This window comes from Balaenoptera acutorostrata, chromosome 6 (genome assembly GCF_949987535.1).
Source record: "Balaenoptera acutorostrata chromosome 6, mBalAcu1.1, whole genome shotgun sequence".
Lineage (NCBI taxonomy): Eukaryota > Metazoa > Chordata > Mammalia > Artiodactyla > Balaenopteridae > Balaenoptera > Balaenoptera acutorostrata.
Genome location: NC_080069.1, coordinates 2,848,642 through 2,875,139, shown reverse-complemented (window position 1 = coordinate 2,875,139; position 26,498 = coordinate 2,848,642). Strand labels below are relative to the sequence as shown.

Here is a 26,498-nt window from a genome sequence, read left to right as displayed (position 1 = left end):
AGCCAATGAACATAAGATTTCTACTCAACACATATGCCAAACACTACCAGTTCTTTCCAGTGATTAATTATTCTTTGGTATTCTAGAGAGATATTGAGTCATAAAAGAATATTTAAGACTCAACTGTTTGTCCACTGTCTACTTCCATGCTCCATACACAGAGCAGACACAGAGGAGAGCTCTCTTCTTGGGCACCTGTCGTGGCCCGGGAAGAGAGGTCTCGCTGAGGCCCGCACTTCTTCTACCGCAGGACTGTCCTCTCCCAGCTACTGAACAGAACCACTTCGGCTCTGCCGAAAGAAAAGATATCACCATCCTACCAAGGACATTCACTGTCTCACAACCTAATACCTTTTCCTACCGCTGGGCCTTCATGCATTATCTCCCTTTCCAGAACACTCCAAAATTCTAAACAGGTATTGAAATAATATCCTTTTTTCGAGATGTAAAATTTATAATCTGTACCACCCAATTTGACACTTAGATAGCTGTCGTCAACTGCTGTTCCACAACTTGTACCTTCAACTAGGCTAACTCAGAGGACAGACTCTGTACGGGAAACATTAACGGTTGCTTACCCTATGGTCATTCCAACTTCTCCCTTGTTAACAGAACCTTAATTTTGTTTGGTTGGTAATGTGCCTAACTGCAGGGAACAAATCATGATTGTTCTAACCAGTCAATAATCCTCCTAGTCAGTGATCAGTCTAGGTGTGGTCATGTAACCCACTTCTGGCCAGTGATGTAAGAGTGTGTTCTGTGTTCTAGAAAATTGTCCTCCCTGATAAAGAAAAAAAAAAAAGAACAAAAAAAGACCCTTTCTTCCCCCCTTGCCCCTTCCTTCCTACGTGACACTGTGTCCTATGGAAAACCATGAGTGAAGACATCACCAACACTGGATGGCAGTGTGGAAAGATGGAAAGAGCTAGGTCCTCCTGTGTCTTTCTACTGCCCTGCATTACTTCTCTGTTTCACATACAGGGCCAAGGAGCTACTTAAACACAGAAAAGTGGGTATGCTGTTAAATTTCACCTGATTTTTCAAATTATGAATACATGTGTTTAGCTGGTTTATAACTTGTAATTACAATTAGGAAAAACTCCATCAATGATGAGGCGAGCCAATGATTAATAACAGCAAAATACTGCTGCTGCTGTTTTTAAATCAAAGAACATTCAACAAAATAGCCCGAGAAGATACAAGGCGGTGAGAACCTGAAGTGCCAACATTGCGAGAAGAAGTGAAACAGGTAAACCCAACAGCCTCGGCCACTGTTTGCCCTGAGTCGTTTCCTGGTTCAGAGCAGCACCGTGACTGAGAGGCCCAGCTGGGAGCTTTCGCCAGTCTCACGGGGCCACGGAGACAAAACCACCAAGGCAAGTGGACTTGAACGGGCCAATATCCTGGAGAAAAGAGACAGAACAGTTCATGCCAAAATGCTTTTCCTTAAAAATATCTACAATTCCTAAACTTCATGAGCAAGAGGTTGAGAAACCAAGCACACAGCAGTGGTTAAGAGAGTAAAATGATAAGCAGAGCTGTCATCAGTTTCAAAATGCCAGAGAGACAGAAACTGAATTTCAGGGCCCAAAAAAGAGAAAGAGTCTTCGTATACACACTTTAGTAGGCTTTCTACTAAAATCCTCAAGGGGCTGTGCCCTAAAAATAAAGTCAGCCCAAAATAGACTAACCCTCACAAAGTCTGAAACCAGGCTGCAAATTCTCTCCATCTTTGATGGGATCATTGTAATTGGATTCTAGACTACCTGCCTGCCAAAAAAACCTAAATACACTATGGTGAAGATATCATCCAGAGCATCTATAATTATTTGTATACAATATCCAGCATTCCGTAAAAAATTACAAAGCCCATCCACAGAAGAGCCAAAAGACTGAAAACCAAGAGGAAAAAGAGGCAAAAGATACAGACCCACAGGTGATCCATACATTAGAGGACTCAGACACAGACTTTAAACAAGTGATTAATATGGAAAAACACACACACACAGAATTTCTCCCAGAATACAGAAGTCTACTTAAAAATAATCAAACAGAGGGACTTCCTTGGCGGTCCAGCGTCAAAGAATCCGCCTTCCAATGCAGGGGACGCGGGTTCAATCTCTGGTTAGGGAGCTAAGATCCCACATGCCGTGGGGCAACTAAGCCCACGTGCCACAACTACTGAGCTTGCATGCCTCAACAAGAGAGCCTGCGTGCCGCAAACTACAGAACCCACGCACCCTGGAGCCTGCGCACCACACCTAGAGAGAAACCTGTGCACCACAGCTAGAGGGAAGCCCACGAGCCACAACGAAGAGCCTGCACCGCAACGAAAGATCCTGCGTGCCTCAATGAAGACCCCCATGTGCCACAACTAAGACCCGATGCAGCCAAAAACATAAAGAAAAAAAATAATCAAATGGAAATTTCATGACTGATAAATAACTGAAATTCAAAACTTGATAGAAAACAATGAGATAGCACTACACACCTGCTGCAACAAATCCAGAACACTGACAACACCAAATGCTGACAAGGACGTGGAGCACTGGAACGCTCATTCACTGCCAGTGGGAATGCAAAATGGTACAGCCACTTTGGAAGACAGTTTGGCAGTTTCTCACAAAACTAAACATAGTATTTGATCCAGCTATCATGTTCCTTGGTATTTACCCTAATGAGTTGAAATATCCAAATGAAAAAAGGAAAATACAGAAAAGAGCATAAGAGACACAAGGACCTCAGTGAAAAGATGTAACACATGTGATTGGAGTCCTAAAAGCGGAGGCGGTCGGGGGGGCAGGGGAGATGGCAGAAACAGTATTTGAGGACACACTGGTCAAAATTATCCAAAGATGAAATAAAAAAAAAAAAAAATCAAGTCACAATTCAGGAGTTCCAGTAACCCCAGCCAGAGTAAATACAAAGAAAACCACAGTTAGGCACACTATGGTTAAGCTTCTGAAAAACCAAAGACAAAGAAAAAAGCCTTAAAAGAAGCCAGAGTGGGGGAAAAATACAACTGATAGCTGACTTTTCAGCAGATGGCAAATGACACCAAAATTACATCTTTAAAGTGTTCAAAGAAGATAAGCAGATAACTGTAGATCTGGAATACAGCTGCAAAAATATCCTTCAAAAATAAAGGTGAAACAAAGGCTTGTACAAAAACTGAGTGAGTTTATTGCTAGTAGATTATAATTAAAAGAAATACTAATGAGAGTTCTTCAGGCAGAAAGATAACTATCCCAGACAGAAACATGAAAATGCAGGATAGAATGAAGAGCAATGGAAAAAGTAAAGCCACAAAATCTAAATAGACATTGACATAAGATGACAATAATAATGTCTCATGCAGTTTAAAATATATAAAGAATTAAAAGAGAGGAAAACAATGGCACAAAAAGCAGGAGGGGGGATAAAAAGAGGTAAAGTATCGAAAGGCCCTTACATTTCCCATAAAGTGGTAAAAGTACTAATCTATAGTAGAACTAATAAGAGTGCATGTTATAATCTCTAGAGTAACCCACCAAACAAAATATAAGAGAATGCATAACTAACAGGGTACTGGGGGGAAGAGAAAGAAAGCAAGGAAAAAAACCCAGCTGTGACAAATAGAACACAAATATAGTAGATTTGAACTTAAATATATCAGTGGTTACATTAAATGTAAATGGACTACATTTACATAAAACCAATGTGAAAAACAAAACTCATATATATGCTGGGTTTTGGTACAAAGATAGCCAAATATTTCAATGTAACCAAGTAAAAAGTCAAGAAACAGACCTACAGAAATACATCCACTTGATAGATGACAAAGATGTCAGTGCAGTACACTGGAGAATGGAAGGTTTTTTCAATATATGGGCCAACTAGTTATCCATATGGGGAAAAAATGAATCTGAACACTTAACTCAAATCACATATAAAAATTAATTGCAGGTAGATTATAAATCTAAATGTGAAAGACACAAAAAATAAAACTTCTAGGAGAAAACGAGAGAATATCTTCTTGACCTTGAGGTATGGGAAGCTATCTTAAACAGAATACAAAAAATATAAAAAATAAAGGAAAAGATTAACTGGTTTTCATTAAAATTGACGTCACCTTCATCAAAAGATTCCATTAAGAGTGAAAAGGCATACCACAGAGCAAGAGAAGACATTTGCAATACATAAACCTAACAAAGGACTCAATCAAAAAGCATAAAGAACTCTTATAAAATAGGCAAAAAGATTGAACAGGCACTTCAAAAGAGGCTATCTAAAAAGCCAATTAACATACCAAAGGCATTTAAACTCACAGGTCATTAGGCAAATGTAAATTAAAACCAAAATATGAGATTACTGCACCCACAATTAAAATAGCCAAAATTTTAAAAACTGATAACATCAAGTATTGGTGAAGGTGTGAAGCAACCAAAACTCTCACACACTGCTAACAGAATGTACAGGTTACAACCACTTTGGAACTATCTTTAACAGTACGTAGTAGCACTGAGACCCACACACCCTGTCATCTAAGATGCCATTCTGAGGTATAAATCCTACAACACTGTGTACATGATATGCACTAAAATATATGTATATGAAAATTCTCAGCACCATTATTATTAATAGCCAAAATCTAAAAAAAAAATTTTAATTAAAAAACCTAAATACCCTTTAACAATATATGATGGGTAGAACAGATAAATTGCAGCATATTTACACAATGGCATACTACATGGCAATGAAAATAAATTTAACTACTGCTATATAAACAAAACAGATGAATCAAAACATAAGTAAATGACACCACACTCAAGAGTATATATAGTACAAATCCATTTATATAAAGTTTAAATACCTGCAAGAGTAATCTGTGGTGATAGAAATCAAAATAATAGTTACCTTTGAAACTGGAAGGGGGAACAAGGGAGGATTCTGGGGGAACCGGTCATGTTTTATTTCTTGATTGAGGTATATGAGTGTGTTCACTTTGTAGAAATTCATTACTTTCCACGCTTGTGATGTGATGATTGTTGTGATGGTTAATTTTATGTGTCAACTTGACTGGACTTCAGGATGCCCAGATAGCTGGCAGAACATCATTTCTGGGTGTGTCCGTGAGGGTCTTTCCAGAAGAGATAGGCATTTGAATCGGTAGCCTAAAAACTTTGCTCTGCTTGATTTGGGATCTTTCTTCTGCCCTGGGGCATCAGCACTCCTGGGTCTGGGCCTTCGCACTCAGCCTGGGATTACGCCACTGGCTGCCCTGGTTCTCAGGCCTTTGGGTCTGGACCAGAACTACACCACCAGCTCTCCCGGGCCCCCAATTTGCAGACGGCAGACGGTGGGACTTAGCCTTCACAGTCACATGAGCCAATCTTTCATAATAAATCTCCTTCTACATACCTCTCTCTCTCTCTATCCCATCAGTTCTGTTCTTCTGACAGCTCCAATTACAGCTGTATACCTCTCTGTACTATGTATACTAAAATTTTAAAGTTTACCCATATACAAGGCTTTCTTTTGGGGTAATGAAAACTAGACACAAATGGCAGTTGCATAACACTGTAAAGGTACTAAATGCCACTGAATTGTACACTCTTAAAATGGTTAAGTTTATGTTATATGAAATACCACAGTTAGAAAGAAAAGTAACCCCAAGACTTAACCTCAGTAAAACAATGTATATATTCATTAGCAGACATTCATGACTATAAATATTAAGAGTTGTAATGCCAAACTTACCCACTACTGTGTCACCATCTAACAAGTTGTCATCTTCAGAAGTCTGAAAGTCCATAATCACACCTGCTCCGTCTAAAAGCTCCTCATCACTACTTGCACTAGTTATACTATTGTAGCTGTTTCTATAGTAGCCTCTATGAAACAGCTGCTCAGACTCCATTTAGCTGTCTGGTTATCTGAAAAAACAAAGGGGGAGAAATGGCTTTAACATTTTCCCAACATATAATAAAAATCACCTACTTTAACAAGTCGAAGGAAACTTCTGATCTCTGCATTAAAAATATATATATACTAACTTCATTCACTGTAACAATAGCTAACTCTATTGTGTTAAGTCTTTGGGGATCATTTAATAATTCTATTCTCACCAAGAAGCTGTAAAAAGGAATGAAGAATTTCTTCAGGCAGTGGTATAAAACAATCTCCAAGATCAATTGTTAAGTTAAAACACAAGGTACAGAGAAGGGTTTATAGTACACTACAATATATGTCGGGGGTCCCCCCGAAAAAGGGGGGCTGTGGTAAAGGATGAAATACAGTCCACAACTGGTTGTGTATGTACAGACCATCTCTGGAGGGAGTTCCAAGAAAGCTGCCCACAGGGAAAAGGAACAGTGGCTGAAGTACCAGGTCTGAAAGGGAAACTGTATGTCCCTTTTGAATATCTTACCAGATACAAATACTAATTTTAAAATACTGTCATTTAAACATTTTTAAAATTTCATTCTTTCATCATTTTAAAATTTATTTATTTTATTTATTTATTTTTGGCTGTGTTGGGTCTTTGTTGCTGCACGCAGGCTTTCTCTAGTTGCAGCGAGCGGGGGCTACTCTTCATTGTGGTGCGCGGGCTTCTCATTGCAGTGGCTTCTCTTGTTGCGGAGCACGGGCTCTAGGCGCAGGCTTCAGTAGTTGTGGTGCATGGGCTCAGTAGTTGTGGCTCGCGGGCTCTAGAGCACAGGCTCAGTAGTTGTGGCTCGCGGGCTCTAGAGCGCAGGCTCAGTAGTTGTGGCACACGGGCTTAGCTGCACCGCGGCATGTGGGATTCTCCCGGACCAGGGCTTGAACCCGTGTCCCCTGCACTGGCAGGTGGATTCTTAACCACTGCACCACCAGGGAAGTCCCCATTTAAAAATTTAAACCTTCAGAGCCCATGGTCAAATATCAGCCATGAAAAGTATGATAACAGGTCACAATTTCTATTTTTTCCCAGCAGATAACAAGTAAGCACACGTTTCACTGTTCTTACTCCATACTTTAAAAACAATGTAACTCCTAAACAGTTTGATGTTTTAAATGCATCCACCTTACTTGCTCAACATCCAAATGACAGTTCAACATTAGTGAGCTAGACACCAGCAATAGGCTTGAGAGGTTCGTGTGTGGGACTTGAAAGGTGAAGCCGTAGGAGCGGTCCACCCAGTAAGCCTGGCAAAGCAAGACTTCTTAGCTTTGTCATGATGAGTACACACAGAAAGTAAAGGATGCATGGAGTTACACGCACTCCAATTCGAGTGCTGAATTCTAGCACCGAAGATTTGAAGGGTTTTAAGACAATCTCTTGTCCTCAGTGAATGTTCCTTTGGCACATGGAAAAACAACCTCAAAGAGCTGCAAAGATTAAAAATTATTTGTAAAGCTTTTACACTTTTTAGAAAAATAAAATACTGAGAACTACTTTTAAAAGGTATACTATATAAATTCCCGAACTTAAAGACCACCTGAGAGAAGGTGAAGCTGGAGCGCTCTAGTCTCAGCATCTGGCACAGTGACTGGAATGTAATACACGGATAACAGTGGTCAAAATGCCAGACTGCTGTCTCAATCAACCAGGTGAAAAAGAGAAGTGAATTCAGTCTTCAATACACAAATCCTCTCTACAACAGTGTTCATCTGGTCTTGGGAGAATAACCAAAACCTAGCACCTAAGTTACAAAGAAAACCTTAAGTATTTACCACTTTGCAATTTTATTAATGTTTTATGATTACCTCCACCAAAGACAGCCTATTATACTGGGACTTGTTAGACTATACTAATTAAAACAAGAGTTTTATTTTAAGGTAAATATTAAAATAGAATAGTATGAAAATAACTGTTTATGCTAAGAACTCTGCAGTATCCATAGAGGTGATCAAATTCAATATCGTGGCTCTTGAGTAAATAACTAAAAGGCTTTTAAAAGAAAATAAGGATTAATAGTTCAAGAGTCATTTTAATTTTGATGTAGCAAAGCACATATGCTAAGATTTTGCAAAGGACACAGACATTCTATTCTTCCCTTCTTTACATGACGGTCACACTAGAAGCGCTTAATACATGTGATAACATACGTCAATGAACGTTAATTCGCTAGAGGCTATACAGCACTGAGAAATCGCTCTAAAATAAAACTGTCTGTGTCCCAGGCCCTCAATCAGCAAGTTCCAACATAGCTCCTCCATTTTATCCCTGAAAGTCCTCAAAAACCACTAGTGATAACTGCTAACTTAACCCTTTCAAAATGTTTTAAAACTTCATTTCACGAACACCTCTGAGACATCTAGACTCCATACCTTTCCTTATAACAAGAGCAACCAACTCTGTTCCAAAGGTTTATTAAACTCAGGCCTGCATGGGTTCCTATTTCTATAAATTCAGTAACTTAAAAAAAACTATTCTTATTGACCCAGAAACCTGTAGAGCTGAACTGTCTGATCAGAGGCCACTAGTCCTGAAACACGGCTCTAAGGAGAAATACCTACTGGACTTGTCGGACTTCATGACAAAAAAGAATGTCAGATACTTCATTAAAAATTTCATATTGGGGGCTTCCCTGGTGGCACAGTGGTTGAGAATCTGCCTGCTAATGCAGGGGTCACGGGTTCGAGCCCTGGTCTGGGAAGATCCCACATGCCGCGGAGCAACTGGGCCCGTGAGCCACAATTACTGAGCCTGCGCGTCTGGAGCTTGTGCTCCGCAACAAGCAAGGCTGCGATGGTGAGAGGTCCGCGCACCGCGATGAAGAGTGGCCCCCGCTTGCCACAACTAGAGAAAGCCCTCGCACAGAAACGAAGACCCAACACAGCCAAAAATAATAAATAAATACCACTTCTGTGCAACGACTCCCACATTAAAAAAAAAATTCTTTAAAAAAATTTCATATTGGGGCTTCCCTGGTGGCGCAGTGGTTGAGAATCTGCCTGCTAATGCAGGGGTCACGGGTTCGAGCCCTGGTCTGGGAAGATCCCACATGCCACGGAGCAACTGGGCCCGTGAGCCACAATTACTGAGCCTGCGCGTCTGGAGCCTGTGCTCCGCAACAAGAGAGGCCGCGACAGTGAGAGGCCCGCGCACCGCGATGAAGAGTGGTCCCCACTCGCCGCAACTGGAGAAAGCCCTCGCACAGAAACGAAGACTCAACACAGTCATAAATAAATAAATAAAAGAACGTGAATTTCTTAAAAAAAAAAAAAATTTTTTTCATATTGATTCCATGCTGAAATAACACTTTAGATATACTGGGTTTAATAAAATATATTATTAAAATTAATCTCACCATTTCCTTTTTACCTTTTTAATGTGTACACTAAGAAATTGAAAATTTCATATGTGTCTTGAATTTGCAGCACAAATGTTTTTATTGCACAGCACTGCTATAAAATAGTCAAGATTCTATGGTAGCATAAAAGAAATACACAGAAGGAATCTGGACACCAGTGTTAAATCACTTCAGGTTTCAAACTCGATTCCCAGGCTTGACTACAAAAGGCTATTTAAACCATAATACAGCAGCTGAAATTTGCCATATAAAAAATGAAACAACACTTACAAAGTCATTTTTTCCCTTTTAAATTGTCAAAAATATATTTAAAACCATTACAAAACATTATAATAGACACAGCAGCTTGCAAATATATTCTTGCAGAGCTAGGAAGAGTAGAGCTAACCCGTGAAAATCTCTAGGGAGAAGGCCTGGTGCACTGCAGTGAGTTCCCAAATGATCTGTGTACAGTCACCCTGACCTCTGTCATCTGATCACACCGCAGCCAGCATGGTCTTTTCTAAAAGCAGGTCTGATGGGTCATCTCTGCCCATGCCATGGATTTAGGTCTTAATCACTTATCACCATGCTTAGCGGACAAACTCTTCCACACAGCGCGCAAAGCCCATGCAGCCCGGCCTCTGCTGCCTCTCCCGGGGCGCACATCTGCCTCTCAGCCCCACCAGGCCGGCCCCAGCTCCTGCCCCAGGCTTAGCTGCTCCCTGAGCCTGGAACACACCCTCACCTCCTCATCTAGGTAATGATCCGAGGCATTCTTCAGCTCTCACCTCAAGCATCCCTTTACTCAGTTAACAAACTCTCAAGCAGGGACTTCCCTGGTGGTGCAGTGGTTAAGAATCTGCCTGCCAATGCAGGGGACACGGGTCCGTGCCCTGGTCCAGGAAGATCCCACATGCCACGGAGCAACTAAGCCCGTGCGCCACAACTACTGAGCCTGTGCTCTAGAGCCCACGTGCCACAACTACTGAAGCCTGTGCGCCTAGAGCCCATGCTCCGCAACAAGAGAAGCCACCGCAACGAGAAGCCCGCGCGCCGCAACGAAGAGTAGCCCCCGCTCGCCACAACTAGAGAAAGCCCGTGCACAGCAACAAAGACCCAACGCAGCCAAAAATAAAAATTAATTAATTAATTTAAAAAAAAAACCTCTCAAGCAGAGTTTACTATATGTCAGGCACCATCCTAAGCACATTACAAGTTAACTCATTTAAGATTGGTACTAAATACAACCACAACCCTAAATCTTAGGTGCTATCATCATCCTCATTTAACAGATGAGGAAACTGAAGCACAAAGAGCTGCAGTAACTGGCCCAAAGTCATGCAGCTATAAGGAAAGCCTTCCTAACCTACCTCCCACCCGGGCCAGGCTTCCCTGACCAGGTCAAATTCTCACTGTGAGTTCTCACACCTCTCCTTGACAGCACTTAGCCCAGGTGTAACGTCACCCCGATTCACGTGATAAGTCCTCCCCTCCGGAGAGTGGCATGAGGCCTGGCTGTGCCCATCTGTACTGAACTCTGCAACGTTTAGCACAGTACCACGCACCTACGAGGGGTTCACTTTTTTAAATTAAACTTTTTATTTCGAGATATTGTGATTTCACATGTGGTTGTAATAAATAATACAGAGAGCTCCTATGTACCCTTTACTCAGTTTCTTCCAATGGTAACTTCTTGCACAATCATGATATTGACACTGACCGACACAGAACTTCCCATCACAAGGACCCCTCGTGCTGCCCTTTACAGCCTCACCCACTTTCTTCCAGTCCCCCGTCCCTTCCTTAACACCTGGCAACCCATAATCTGCTTTCTGTTTATAAAACTCTTCCACTTCAACAACGTTGTATGAATGGAGTCGTACAGTCGACGACTTCGGGGATTAGCTCTCTGCACTCAGCATGACTCTCTGGGGAGCCATCCAGGGTTGTGTGTGTCAACACTTCTTCCCTCTTCGTTGCTAAATAGTGCTCCACGATATGGACACACCACATATGTTTGTTTAACCATTCACCCGTGGAAGAATTATCTGGCTCTTTTCTAGGTTTGGGTTGTTATAAACAAAGCCGCTATAAATATCTACGTACAGATGTTTTGTGAACTTAAGGCTTCATTTCTCTGGGATAAAAGCCAAGGAGTGCAACAGCTGGGCCATATGGTAACTGCATGGCTGGCTTTTAAAGAAACTGCCAATTTAACATCCCAATTTTACAGCCCTACCAACAACGTATGGGTGAGCCTCTTTCTCCACATCCTTACCAGCACTTGTGGTGTCGGGGGTTTTTTTTCTTTTTTTTTTTTTTTTAGCCATTCTGATACATGTGTAGTGGTATCTCACTGTTCTTTTCATTTGTATTTCCCTAACGGCTGATGACGTTGAACATATTTTTATGTGCTTACTTGCTACCTGCACGTCCTCCTCAGTAAAATGACTGTTCATATCTTTTGCCGATCTTCTAACTGGATTTACTTCCGAGTTTCATATTTTAGAATATATAATCTACATAATAGTCCTTTGTCAGGTATGCAAATATTTTCTCCCACTCAGTAGCTTAGTTTTCTTCCTTTTGACAGGGTCTATCACAGAGCAAAAGTAATTTTGATGAAGTTCAACTTGTCAGTATTTCCCTTAAGGAGCGTGCTTTTGGCGTCAACTCTAGGAAATCTACCTACCAAAGATTTCCTCCTAAATTTTTTCCTAAAATTTTTATAGTTTTACATGTTACATTTAAGTCTGTGGTCCATGTTGAGTGAATCTTTGTATAAGTTGTAAGACACAGGTTGAAGTTTGTTTTTGTTTTTGGACGTATGGATATCCAACTGCTCCAATGCCATTCGCCAAAAAAGTTATCTTCCTTCCACTGAATTGTTTGGGGGGGGTCTCTGTCAAAAATTAGTGGGGCATATTTGTGTGAGTCTATTTCAGACTTCTCTGTTCTGTTTCATTGATCTCTGTGTCTATACCTACAGCAGTAAGGACAGTATTGACTACCCGAGCTCTTGAAATTGGATAGATTGATTTCTCACACTTGGTTCTTATTTTTCAAAATTGTTTTGGTTATTCTAGTTCCTTCGCCTTTCCATATAAATTTTAGAATAGTCTGGTCTATATCTACAGAATCTTGCTGGGTCAGTTAATATCTACAGTATGAATGACTAACAAATGCCTAACGAATGACTGATACATCTGTACTTGGATGTTGCACGGGAACTCGAATTCAACAAGACCCAAGCCGAATACACATTTGCCCTCCCCACCCCCCATCTCAGGTTACATGATCACCATCTACCTAGCAGCCAAAGTCAGTTTTGAGAGTCACTGATTAATGTATTTAACAACCATCTGCTGAGCACCCAGCATGTGCTGGGGTGATGCGTAAGAAATGGTCCCTATTCCCAAGGCAGTGGAGGTGAAAGACAGACAAACAACGGCATATGGTGTGAGAAGTGCCACAGGAGAAGTCTGCACGAGGTACATGACGACACTGAGCAGGAACAAGCTGCTGCCTGGGAAAGTCTGCAAACACTGAAAGAGGAAACGAGTACTGAAGGATTCGGATGCGTTAACTAGGCCAACTATGAGGTGCCAAGTCAGTAAAGGAAAAGGAAGAAGTACGTGCAAAAACACAGCAGCATAATAAAGCCTGCTCGGGTAGCTTATGGAAGAGGTAGGGGCTGGAGAGTAGCCAGGGAGGTGGACGGACGCCAGAGGAAGGCAGGCGCTCCTAGGTCCTGCTGAGGAACTTACTCGTGACAACACGTGGGAAACCACTAAGAGGTTTAAAAGAGAAATCACCTGATCAGATACAAAGTTTAACAAGCCAACAGCAGCAGCAGCGTGGAAGGCAGAGGAGAAGGGCAAGAGGGATCCGGGGAGGACTCCAGGAGACCTTGAAGAGCCCTGGACACAGCACAGTGAGGCCATCACCGAACTGAGTCATGGCCACATGAAGGAGCAGGAGGGGCTACGAGGGACAGTTAAGAGGCCATGGTAGCTAACAAAATGCGAGGAACGTGAAGGAGAAATCTAAGGTATCTGCTCGGTTTCTGACTCGATTGATTCAAAACAGCTGGAAGAAACAAAGTGCAGTCTCCAGCAGCTTGCAGGACTCAGAACCAGAGCGTTCTTTCCAACGGCAGGATTACACACCCAGGCTTTAGTCCTGTCCCAGGCCAGACTACAGTGAGGGGATGGCGACCCTGAGTGCACCAGTCTAGCCCCCGAACTTCACACACTGAGCAGGTCAGCACCAGAGCTGGGGGGTGGGGAGCAGAACGAGGGAGACCTGGAACCCACAGCCTGAGGAAGGTACGCTGCTTCTTCATAGCTTCCAACAAGGTTTTGCCCTCTCATCAAGGGGACTGGGTAGGGCTGAGGACCATGGCTAAGTTTCAAAGGCGTGTCAGTCAGCTATCTGACACAACAGCAGGCACAATCAACCCCAAAGAAAGAAGAAAAGAAAACCCCAAATGTCAGCAGCCAGAGAGATGAACAAAAGTCTCAAGAGCAGGGCTTCCCTGGTGGCGCAGTGGTTAGGAATCTGCCTGCCAATGCAGGGAACACAAGTTCAATCCCTGGTCCGGGAAGATCCCACATGCCGTGGAGCAACTAAGCCCGTGCACCACAACTACTGAGCCTGTGCTCTAGACCCCGCGAGACACAACTACTGGGCCTGCATGCCACAACTACTTAAGCCCGAGTGCCTAGAGCCCATGCTCCGCAACAAGAGAGGCCACCGCAATGAGAAGCCCGCACACTGCAACGAAGACCCAACACAGCCAAAAATTAAAAAAACAAACAAATAAACAAAAAGTCTCAACAGCAATGACTGCAGGGAGGTGGAACTCTGACTGATCCAGCCACTTGGAAGTAAGGAGCTTTCTCACGTAAGTATTTCAAGAACTAGGTGTGCGAAAGACTTGTCAAAGGTTAAAACGTGACGATGAATTTCAACATGATCACTTACACATTTACTAAAGTTTGTAAAATGGCTACTCGTGTACCAGAAACTGTAAAAAATACAGATAAAATTTTTATTGATTAATGGCATCATATTTGTATAAGCCTTACAGCTTTCAATAAACTTCAGCATAAATTACATAATATACTGTCCTCAAAAGGGATATGGTAACTTTTTCCTATAAATTACTACATATCCATATAATGAAAGGCAACACATGACAGATGTCACAGAAGACACTATAATTGTTATAAGAGCTCGGGGAAAAGATCGCATCCATCTGTAACTGATGATGAGAAGACTTCTTTGGAAGAGACACACTTGAATTGGACCTTAAAAGGTAAGTGGGAGGGATTCTCTGGCGGTCCAGTGGTTAGGACTCGTGCTTTCACTGCCAGGGGTCCAGGTTCAAACTCTGGAAGGGGAATTAAGATCCTGCAAGGCACGTGGTGTGGCCAAAAAAAAAGGCAAGTGGGATTTTACGGGGCAGAGGTGGGAGAAGAGGTTAGTTCATTGAAGCAACATTGAAACATTGGCGTGAATCAAGCCATGGAGCCAAGAAGGTGACAAAGACATTTGGAGATGAGTGAGTGTGTGCAGAGAACACAAGTCCAGTACAAGGTTTCATGGTCAGATAAGTTTGGGTAATAAAACATACCCTGTCTAGAACTGTAATGGCTAACAGCATAAGAAAGGTTCTTGAGAAAACCTGTAGTAAACATTAACTTCATAAACAAAATTTATTAAAAGTTTCTCAAATTTATTTTATCAGGGAATGACCCCTCTACCCATTACAACATCATGAAACTTAGATCAGAACATCACCATATTAAAAAAGAATTTATCCTAATACAAACTGTCAGTGCTTAGAAGAGATGACAATAATGAAACTGATTTCTCCCCAAAGTAATATTTCTTGATATTTTATCCTACTGTCCATTAAGTTAGCTGCATGTCCAAATCGCTGCACCTTAGATATTTCTCTTCAAAAAAGTATTAAATGGATAACCTGCTAAAGAAAGTGGCTTTCTATTCTGAAGAAAATTTCCCAGATTCATAAATATTTTTAGATCCAGCCAAAAGATAACTGCTACATGACTTTAAAAGGAAAAACACACACAACAAATATAAAAGTCAGTCTATAACAAGTAAAAAGGTAAACAATCCAACAAAAAGATGCTGTGGAAGACTTAGACTTTGAAAGCTAAATAATTTCCATGACTTTACAAGACAGAAACTGTTCAACTACTTCCCATGAGGGCAAGAAATGTATTTACCTGACGTGGTTCCGATCAAAGTTGCAGATCAAATCTCTCTATATTTCAGCAATGCAAATGGGCAGTTTCCCCACGTGGGTTCATCTTTCATTTTATACTTAACCAAAGAACACTGATCTTTAAGAATCAAAATGTATCATAGCTACAATGTTTATATACACATGTGAAAGTGCATAATTAAAAAATACAAAAAAGGAGTTTATTAGAGTAGTGGCATGACAATTAAAAAAAAAAGACTTTCCGGGACTTCCCTGGCGGTCCAGTGGTTGGGACTCCGAGCTTCCAATGTAGGGGGCACGGGTTCGATCCCTGGTCGGGGAACTAAGATCCCACATGCCGCGTGGCAAGGCCAAAAAAAAAAAAGACTTTCCAGAGTTTCTGTAATTTTACATTATTTTTATAACTGAAGAATAAATGGGCCTGTGGTACCATCTCTCTCACCCCATCTTTTCTTCCAGCATTTTGTTGAGTCTTGCTGGCAATGAAGTGCAGCCACTGAGAGCAAGAGCTCTGAAATCACACTGCCAGGCTTCAGTCTCAGTTCTGACACTGACTGAGACCTTGGGCAAATTAATTAAATCCTCTATGCCTCAGTTTCCACAGCTCTATAACGGGAAAAACGAAAGTACCTACTTCAAGGGGTTGGCGTGAGAATTGAGATAATCCACAAAACCACTTAGGAAAGATCCTGAACCACAGAATTCACTCAGTAAATATTAACACTTATCATATTTTAGATCCCTGCTGAAAAGTTTGACTAGAAACTAAGATGAAAGTTCTACAAAGTAGTGATAGTGGCCAAACCTCACAGGATACTGCTTTGATATCTGACCCACCACAGAGATCAAATCTGGCTTCCTGAGCCATCTGAAAATTATTACCAACATGTCACAACAGGAAATGGAAAGCCTATCACCAACATGACCTGGAAAACAGCCAATTCGCTAACATAAAATCCTAACCTCAGCAAATCCTTCCCCTAAACTGTATATATCCAAAACCGGGTTAAATATTGGCATTCCTAATGAGCTATGTATGACTGAAAACACATGCTAAAACCCTAGTTCCAACTAAAGTTGTAGGTACTATACATTCATATTGACCGCTTAAAATAATGTGACTTGTTTTTCAAACAAATATTCAGTCCTTGAAGAGTGTGGGGAGTTAGGTGTGGCAGAGCTGCAATCTGCCATGGGTTCTTCCAAGAGTGGCTGTTTCTATTAACCAGAGGTCATATAAACTGGCTTAACCTGAGTAAATACCTGCAGGGCACACACCTGGTTTTTAAGCCACAGCCTGTAACAAGAAAATCAGCAACAGCACCTTTTAAGATGAAATCAACAACCGATACACGAGCATTTTAACTTCTCTGTGTACTCCTGTGCTACACAGACAGTATTTTCCAGTGACTCACAGAGGTAAAATTGACTGACATCTGTTAAATTATTTCCATGCCGACCTCATCAAAAGATTCTTCTAAATTAACTCTTGAGAGATGAAAAGAAAAGCATTTCTGGAAAGATTCAACAATCAAAGACATAAGCCACAGTGACGCTGCTGTAACTGAACTGCATGCTGTAAACTCAAAAAAGTTTATAGTTTGCAGAACTGAACTTTTGAATTACCGAAGAGAAAAAATGGTACGGTCACTGTTGATTCATTTCTTATTTAAAAAAAAAAAAAAGAATTTTCTTCCAAAAGAAACACAAACCTCGGCCTCTAATATGCATAAAGTATGTGTAATTATCTTCTAGGTGCTCCGGTTTTGAAATGCTATACTAATAAAGCACATTATATACAAAATCGATTTCTGAGTCTAAGGTGGTTTCCGGTCCAAGTCTAAGAACAAAACACAAATGTTACATATACACACAAACTATGTCTTGATATACACATAAATCTAAAGAGACACTGAACTTTATACTTGGGCAAATTTCGCAAAAGTAAAACCCACAATCTCTTCCTGGCACCTACGTCCATTCTGCTCAAAGGTCTTTCGGCGGTTCCCGAAGGAAGCAGGTGAAAGCTCAGAGAACGCCCGCGGGCCACACCTGCTGCGGGCAGGGTCAGCGTCCCAGGACGGAGAGGCGAGCGGCCCGCCCCTGCCCCGCGGACGCCACGGCCCCCGACCCCCTACCGCCGCCGCCGCCGCCACTCACCTAGCCGCTCAGAGGCAGACAGCAGCCCCGGGGCCGCGTCCTGCGCCGCCGGCGGGCTCCGCATCTGAGGGCGGCCGGCGCGGCCAGCCCCACCGCGACCGCGACCCACGGGCTCAGCCGGGCGGGAGCCGCATCAAGTTGGAGCCGCCGGCTCCGGGGCCCTGGACTCGACCCGCTGCTGCCCCGAATCAAACACGACCGCCTCCGAGCTCACCTCCCTCTGGAGGGACCGCAGCTGCAGCCATGCTCCAACTCGGGGAGGAACTGGAGCGGCCGGCCACCAGCACCCCTCCTCGGCGCTCGGCCCGACTCCGGCCGCGGGCGACGGGACCGCAGGAAGGGCTGCGGCTCGGGACCGTCCCGCCCGACCCACCGACCCCGGGAAGCCGACAGGAGCGGCGTTAGCAGGGCCGACAGGTGCGTCGGCGCCTGACGTCACCGCGTAGCCGTGAACGGCCCGTCGGAGCCGCGTCGACGCCCATTGGGCCGTGTGGGAACAGGGGGCGGGACGCGTGGAGGCAATAGGCGGGACCTTTGGAAGCAGGGGCGGGGCTCGTGGAGGATGGGGGAGGGACTTGTGGCGGCAGGGGGCGGGCCGCGTGGGAGCAGTGGGCGGGCCTAGTGGAGGCGAGGGGCGGGCCTTGGGGAAGCAGTGGGAGAACCAGGTGGGAACAGGGGTCTGACTGTGTGGAGGCAGGGACGGGCTCTGGGGAGCAGTGGGCGGGCCTTGTGGGACCAGGGGGCAGGCCATGTGGGGCAGTGAATGAACCGGGTGGGAGCCGTGGTCGGGCCGTGTGTGAGTAGTGGGAGGGCCGTGCGAGGCAGTGGGCGGGGCCGTGGCGCCTTGGGGCGGGGCCGGCTGGGGGCGCGACCTTTCCCAGGTGGTTGGTCACGCCCCTCGCAGTGTCGGGTCCTCCTCATGGTGACCTCGCGAGAGGACTGAGGCCGCACCGGGCCGCTCTCCCCGAAGGGCACTGCGCGCCGTCCGACGGATCGTGGGTTCGGGTTCGGCGCCGGCGGGACGTCGGCGTCCAGCAGCGCGGAGACGGGGCTGCCGTGGCGGGAGCGTTGATTCCGTGGGCAGCCGGTCTGCCTGAGCTTACGCGCGGACCCGGCTCCGCGCCGGCACCCGGTTAGCCGTTACGAATTCTCAAAAATAATGCCTGTTAATTGACTATTTTGGAGAAAACATGTAACCTGAGGACTCGAATGGCAGAGCTGAGTTGATTTCCTTTTGGCAAACACCTGTGGAGCTCCTCAGGCGCGCCAGTGCGGAGTCCCAGAGCAGGGAGGGCCGCTCAAGGACAGTCCAGGACGCGGCTCTGCGGCGTGGGGACGTCCTGAATCCCGCAGGTGACCTCTGACCTGGAACAGGGGGGGCGGGGGCGGGGGCGGCGGGGGGCGATGTCCAACAGCACCTGGTGGAATGAGAGGACGGGGCTCTGCGGCATGGGGACGTCCTGAATCCCGCAGGTGACCTCTGACCTGGAGCTGGGGGGGCGGGGGGCGGAGGGGGATGTCCAACAGCACCTGGTGGCAAGGAAAGGAAGAAGTGTAAAGGCGAATGGTGCCCTGGTGTTACTGGAACGTAGGTGGAAGGGGGATGAGGAGGTGGGTTGTTGATGCAGTTGTGTGGAAGAGTTTGTGTTTTATCCCAGATAACTGGGAGTTGTTGAAACGGTTGTGGTTGTTGTTGTTTGAGTAGTTTTTCCTGCACAATTTTTATTATGAAAATTTTCAAACCCAAAAAACCTGAGAGTATGAAATGAGTTTATTGCATACTCAAATATGGTTTTTCATTTCTTTAAGGTATATGATAAACATTCTAAAATTTTCTGTCTTAAAAGTCTAAAGTCGGGCTTCCCTGGTGGCGCAGTGGTTAATAACCTGCCTGCCAATGCAGGGGACACGGGTTCGAGCCCTAGTCCGGGAAGATCCCACATGCCGCGGAGCAACTAAGCCCGTGTGCCACAACTACTGAGCCTGCGCTCTAGAGCCCGTGAGCCACAACTACTGAGCCCACGTGCCACAACTACTGAGCCCACGCGCCTAGAGCCCGTGCTCCGGAACAAGAGAAGCCACCGCAACGAAGAGTAACCCCCGCTCACTGCAAATAGAGAAAGCCCACGCACAGCAATGAAGACCCAATGCAGCCAAAGATAAATAAGATTTTTTTTTTTAAAGTCTAACGTCAACTTACAGTAGCTGCATGTAACATGGAAATGTTTTAATCATGGGCATGGCGGGATCAGTCATCTAGATGCAAAAATCCTACTGTATGAGCTTCATCTGTATTCGGGTGTAATTTTTTACCCCGAAACTTGTGACAGTCGGAGGCAGACATTATGAAACTCTCCCCAAAGATACTTCAACATGCATCTCCTAAGAATAACACCTCTCCAACACGATCACAATATCACAGCTAGGAAGTTAACAATAAATCCCTCATATCATCTGATAACCAGGCTATATTTAAATTTTGCCATTTGCCAACAACAATGAAACATCTTTTGCAAACTTTTTTTTCAGACCAGGATCCAGACAAGTTTTAAACGTTGCATTTTGGTTATGTTTCTTACATCTCTTTTATTCTTCAACAGCCCCTCCCATTTTTCATAGCACTGATGTTTTAAAGAGACAAGTTGCCTTGTAGAATGTTGCACGTTAAACAGTTGTCTTTTAATTGTAAGAGTAATCATGGCTTGTGTAGATTGACTGTGTCCCCAAAGAAGACCCTACCCCCCCTCCCCCACCCCATGCTTTATTTGGAAGTAGGGTCTTACAGATGTGCTCAAGGAAAGTCATTAGGATGGGCCCTAATTCAACAGGACTAGTGTCCTCAGAAGAGAAGAGACACAAAGACAGACATACAGGAAGATGGCATGTGAAAATGGAGGCAGAGACTGGAGTGATGCTGTCCAGAGCTAAGGAGTGCCGGGGGCACCAGAAGCTGGAAGAAGTAAGGAAGGATTCTCCCCAAGAGCCCTTCAGGAGAGCAGAACCCTGCTGACACCTTGATTTCAGACTTCTGGCCTCCAGAACTGTGTGAGAATAAATTTCTGTTGTTTTAAGACGCCCAGTTTGTGGTACTTTGTATGAAAGTATGAAATGCAAGCTGATGTCGTCCTGTACAACCTGACCAACCTTAGTGCCGCTCGCCACAAAAAGATACCATTAAGTATGTCTTGGATATCTTTCCAGGGACTTTTTAGGCATGTACAAAGATATTACGTACATGAAATGATGGAGGAAACTTTATTCACCAGTAGCCCTGTTAAGAGATAACTGGCTTGGCCTGGCCAAACCTTCTGGTAAGTGTTTAGGGTAGGAGACCCTAGATAGGTCTCAGCTGGTTCCTGGAGTCCAGGGCAGCACGTGGAGGGAGAGGAGGCTGCTTTCCTTTGCAGAGAGGAAGCGGGGGGAAGGAGCCCTGTCGACCGGGAGAAGGTGGGGTAAGGGCTGGAGGAGAGTTTGCTGTCGAGTGTTGCACAGCAGGGTGTGCAAGAGAAGCTTCTTTGCCTCCCTACCAAATTGTATCAAACTCTGTATCACACACTAGTGCTTTTGATTATGTACACTTTGGGGGCCCTCCAGTAAGAACACAAGAGAGTAATGAATATCTGATCTAAATATGTATTTTTTTTTGTATCTTTGAGGCGCATAGCACTCTATAAACATTAATATCAACATTCTAGATTCAACTCATCCTTTTTGATAGCTGCATACAACATGTCACATAAAAGGTCTTTAAGTAGGGTCCAGTGACATGATTCTACTTGTTGTTGTAGGACTGAGGCCGCTGTTTTGTTGCTTTCTCGCCAGCTGTTAACCAGAGATCACTCTCAGCTCCTAGAGATCGGTCTCAACTCCCAACCATATGGCTCTCACAACGTAGCGACTTACCTCTTCAAAGCCAGCAGAATTTCTCTTCCTTTCCCTTGAATTTGACTTCTTTGAAGGGAAGGAGGGGTCATGTAATTAGGTCAAGCCCACCCATCATAATTTCATTATTTTATGAACGCAAAGTCAGTTGACTAATAACGTTATCATGGAAGTGAAATCCACCATATGTACAGACCAGCCCACACCCAAGGAGCGGCAGTTACACCAGGCGTGTACGCCAGGGCCTGGGAATCTCCGGGCCACGTCAGAATTCTGCGTGCAGCAGCCCCCCCTCCAGCCCCGAATGATTCACAGGTAAAGTGCATCCCCTTCCCAACGTTCGCGAGGGCCTTGTGCCAGTACAGCATCTGCGTGCAGTCCAGGGTCTCGTCTAAATCTAAATCTCATCTGTTCAGTGTCCAAAAGCTCTTCCAAGTCAGGTGAAGATGGGGCCCCTGGGTGTAATCCACTAATTCCTCTTCGTCTGTGGACCAGTGACACTAAAGAGCCAAGTTACCTGCTCCCAACACTCCCGAAATCCAGGGCTGGGACAGGCAGAGGAACAGTCCACAGGGAGAGGAAGGAAGATGGGGGCCTGTTCTCAACACACAGCCGCCTTCCACGGTGGCGAGGGTGCCCCTCTCTTCCCTGAGTGCAGTAGTTGGATTTGGGGTGGATTCGTGTTTTTGAGAAAAGGAAATCCCCTTTGTGTTGCCCTCACCCAAGAGGATTTTGTGCCTTAATAGGCTAGAGCATCAGCTTTCCCAGCTCCTGTATCTGCTTCACCGGCTGACAGCCTCTTCATTTCCTGACTCAGCACCGGCACCAGCTCACAAAGCAGGTTTTTCTCGCTGTGACTTTATTTCATAAACCCCTTTGCCCTTCCCTGTCGCTAGGCCTCGCATAAAATTATAGGAGTTTACACAGCAGATTTCCTTAACTCCAAATCTCAGGCTAGGCCATTTAAACAAACAGGCAGAACACACCCAAAGTTCTTGCTATCTAAACCCAGAACCATGAGGCCTATTCACCCAACGTGTGTGGTAGTCAGAGGGCCACTCAGGTGACCTTTGTAGGATCAAGAAATTCAGCTTCTTGCAATTAAAATAAACTATGCCCCAGAATATTACAAAAATTGTGTGTCTGGTTTATTTGAAAAGCCTAAAGATTCAAAAGTCTTCTAAGGACATATCTTAGGACCTGCCAAAATTAGGGATCCTTTCCCTTGTTGCCAGGAAAGTCTACTCTCCCTTGTATACTTCTGAGTGCAAAGAGTTGGAAATTGTAGGATATCAGGCAAAAGACTTTCACTCCTTTTTTTTTTTTTTTTTTTGACTTTCACTCCGTTTAAATTCTTTTTAATATACAGGGCCAAGTAATACCCAGAGATTACCTGCTTGGTGTTGTGTGGGAGGTTACCTCCGTGCAATGGTACCCTCCAAATACACGAGCAGACGAGCTATCCCATAGGTCAGGGAAAGAAAGCCAACACACCCTGAGAAGCCAGGGAGAAAGAAAGTCAACACAGTTAGATAGGGTACAAGGGGGGTGGAAAGATTAAAACCTGTGGTCATGCAATGTACATACGTCCTGTCTCTTTTTGGTACATCAGCCTCCTGTGGCTGGTGGGGTGAGTAGAACCAGAGGTGAGGTTTGAGTGAGGGTGCAGAAATGGAAGGTGCCCTAAGCCAATGACACACTCTGGCTCTATCAGAGAGGTGCACAGCGAGAGGGCCTGGCCACAGCCCCAGGTTGCCAGTTAACCTGCTGAGCACTTTTTGGGCAGGACACGTGGGACACAGTAAGAGTGTCACCTCTGGGTGGCAAGATTAAGACCTGTGAATGTTGGGTGTCTCATGGACATTTAGTGTGCCGTGAAGATATGGTGCTTGATGCATATGCGATGCCTCTTGTATGTTTAGTGCCTCATGGACATGTGGCATCTCTTGGGCTTTCCAGCCTTTTCAATCTCTGTTCCCAAGTATCAATATATGCCGTACTGACCTCATCTGTCCACCATGTCTCACAGCTGAGTAACTTACTTGTCTGTGCTTAACACATGAGTTTTTTCTATCCTATTTATTTCTTTTCTCCCAGGACAGAATTCAGTTTTCTCAGACAACACAGTCCTGGGCTTCAGAGCTGGTATGGTGCCCAGGTGGTGATGGGAGTGCCCACAATGCATTCAAACTTCTCGGGACTCTTTCATTGCTGGTATCATGGTAGAATTCACGGAACCCTGGTCATATCCAAGCCCAGTTTTCTCTTATTTTACTTGGGACACTGTTGGACAAGTTTCTTAGGTTCTTTCTTAGAAAAATGTTGAAAAGGAAGTGAAAACTTTTCTAAACTAAGTGGAATTTTTCACAAGAGATTTACAGACATTCTATGTTTCTCTCACTGAAGATATGTAGCCTAAATTGGGGGAGAGGTGCCTAGATTCGAGAACAGACAATAGTCAGAGTCACAGTATTGTGCTATAATGTCCAACATGAGGAACTATAGTTAACACTATAGTTAACTGTGTGGTATATTTGAAAATTATGTGGTATATCTGAAAATTGTTCAGAGACCAGATACAAAGAGTTCTCATCACAAGGGGGAAAAACATGTTTTTCCTTTTTTTGGTATCTGTATCAGATGATGGATGTTAACTAAGCATTGTGGTAATTGTTTCACAACATATGTGAGTCAAATCATCATGCTGTACCCCTTGAACTTATGCAGTGCTGTACATCAACTGTATTTCAATAAAACTGGAAAAACCCAAACCAAACCAATGACTAAAAGTAAATAAAAAGCTGTCAGCGCACATGAAGTAGTTGGAGGCACGGCAGACTATGTTATGTGAATAAAGCCAGGCTCCTGAACTTTAAGTCGTAGTTTCTGGTTGGAACTGAGCTGAAGCACTAATAACAACAACTCTACCAAGACGCGTACCAGCTTTACTCCTCCTCCACCAACCAGCCAACAAAACCTTGAAGCTCTCAAGGACAGTGAAAAAGAAGAATAACGCACAGTGCTAAGGGTGTGCTTATTCCAACCAGGTCTGGTGCCCCGGCAGATCCAGAGAACACATGGTAGACCTCGCCAGTGAGTGCATGTGGTGGCACTCATTCCTTTCTGCCAGCATTTGTGTCACTCTGGGAGTGGCAGCTTGTAAGGTGCTATTTTATAGACGTAGCAAAAGAAGTGAAAAAGAGCACTGGGAATCAGATTTCAGTTTCTCCTAGATTCTTGCTGTCTGGCCTCAGTCAAGTTTCTCTAAGTTTTCCCTGAAATAGAAAATCCTGGAGATATGATTATTTCCAATAACAACTTTAGAAATACATTAAAAAACAGGTCCACAGAAAATCAGAGATATGAACAAAGCCATGGAGACCTGCTTCATGTATTTGTGAGCTGTTTCAGAAGAAGAACGTTGATTTTATCGCTTATGTTTCATGCACATTGTCAAGAGAGAGGGAAAGGGATTGAGAAGTTCTATTAGGAAAATAGTGATGTGGTTCTAGTCTAGGATTTCTTCCTGATTTCACCAGCATCAGGGAAGTAGTTGAAAATGACCTTTTCTTGTCCTTTGCCTTTTTCCCTAAGGGAGAATATGAAATTATATTGAATAGATTTGCAGTCTTGATTACATTTTTTAATGTCTTTATTGCAGCGTACTTACTTTACAATATTGTGTTAGTTTCTGCTTTATAACAAAGTGAATCAGCTATACGTATACCTATATCCCCATATGCTCTCCCTCTTGCGTCTCCCTCCCACCCTCCCTATCCCACCCCTCTAGGTGGTCACAAAGCCCGAGCTGATCTCCCTGTGCTATGCAGCTGCTTCCCACTAGCTATCTATTTTACATTTGGTAGTGTGTATATGTCCATGCCAATCTCTCACTTCGTCCCAGCTTACCCTTCCCCTTCCCCATGTCCTCAAGTCCATTCTCTACGTCTGCGTCTTTATTCCTATCCTGCCCCTAGGTTCTTCAGAACCTTTTTTTTTTTTAGATTCCATATACATGTGTTAGCATATGGTATTTGTTTTTCTCTTTCTGACTTACTTCACTCTGTATGACAGACTCTAGGTCCATCCACCTCATTACAAATAACTCAATTTCATTTCTTTTTATGGCCGAATAATATCCCATTGTATATATGTGCCACATTTTCTTTATCCATTCATCTGTCGATGGACACTTAGGTTGCTTCCATGTCCTGGCTATTGTAAATAGAGCTGAAATGAACATTGTGGTACATGACTCTTTTTGAATTATGGTTTTCTCAGGGTACATGCCCAGTAGTGGGATTGCTGGGTCATATGGTAGTTCTATTTTTAGTTTTTTAAGGAACCTCCATACTGTTCCCCATAGTGGCTGTATCAATTTACATTCCCACCAACAGTGTATGAGGGTTCCCTTTTCTCCACCCCCTCTCCAGCATTTATTGTTTGTAGAGTTTTTGATGATGGCCATTCTGACTGGTGTGAGGTGATACCTCATTGTAGTTTTGATTTGCATTTCTCTAATGATTAGTGATGTTGAGCATCCTTTCATGTGTTTGTTGGCAATGTGCATATCTTCTTTGGAAAAATGTCTATTTAGGTCTTCTGCCCATTTTTGGATTGGTTTGTTTGTTTATTTGATATTGAGCTGCATGAGCTGCTTGTATATTTTGGAGATTAATCCTTTGTCAGTTGCTTCACTGGCAAATATTTTCTCCCATTCTGAGGGTTGTCTTTTTGTCTTGTTTCTGGTTTCCTTTGCTATGCAAGAGCTTTTAAGTTTCATTAGGTCCCATTTGTTTATTTTTGTTTTTATTTCCATTTCTCTAAGAGGTGGGCCAAAAAGGATCTTGCTGTGATTTATGTCATAGAGTGTTCTGCCTATGTTTTCCTGTAAGAGTTTTATAGTGTCTGGCCTTACAATTAGGTCTTTAATCCATTTT

General features: G+C 43.8%; 1 protein-coding gene across 5 annotated transcripts in view; it reads right to left on the bottom strand.

The window, feature by feature from the left end:
- Positions 1–18,111, bottom strand: part of CLCN3 (chloride voltage-gated channel 3) — an 85,698-nt gene extending 67,587 nt beyond the window's left edge. For 3 of the 5 annotated variants that reach the window (XM_057549118.1, XM_057549122.1, XM_057549120.1), the window contains exons 1-2: positions 17,677–18,111; positions 5,740–5,915 (exon numbers count right to left, since the gene is read on the bottom strand). In XM_057549118.1, coding sequence (XP_057405101.1) covers positions 5,740–5,899 — 160 coding nt within the window. In that variant the 5' untranslated portion in view covers positions 5,900–5,915; positions 17,677–18,111. Of the gene's footprint in view, positions 1–5,739; positions 5,916–17,676 lie in introns of those variants that run through there. The other 2 variants (XM_057549119.1, XM_057549123.1) reach the window with 2 other exon arrangements.
- Between the last annotated feature and the right edge of the window lie 8,387 nt (positions 18,112–26,498).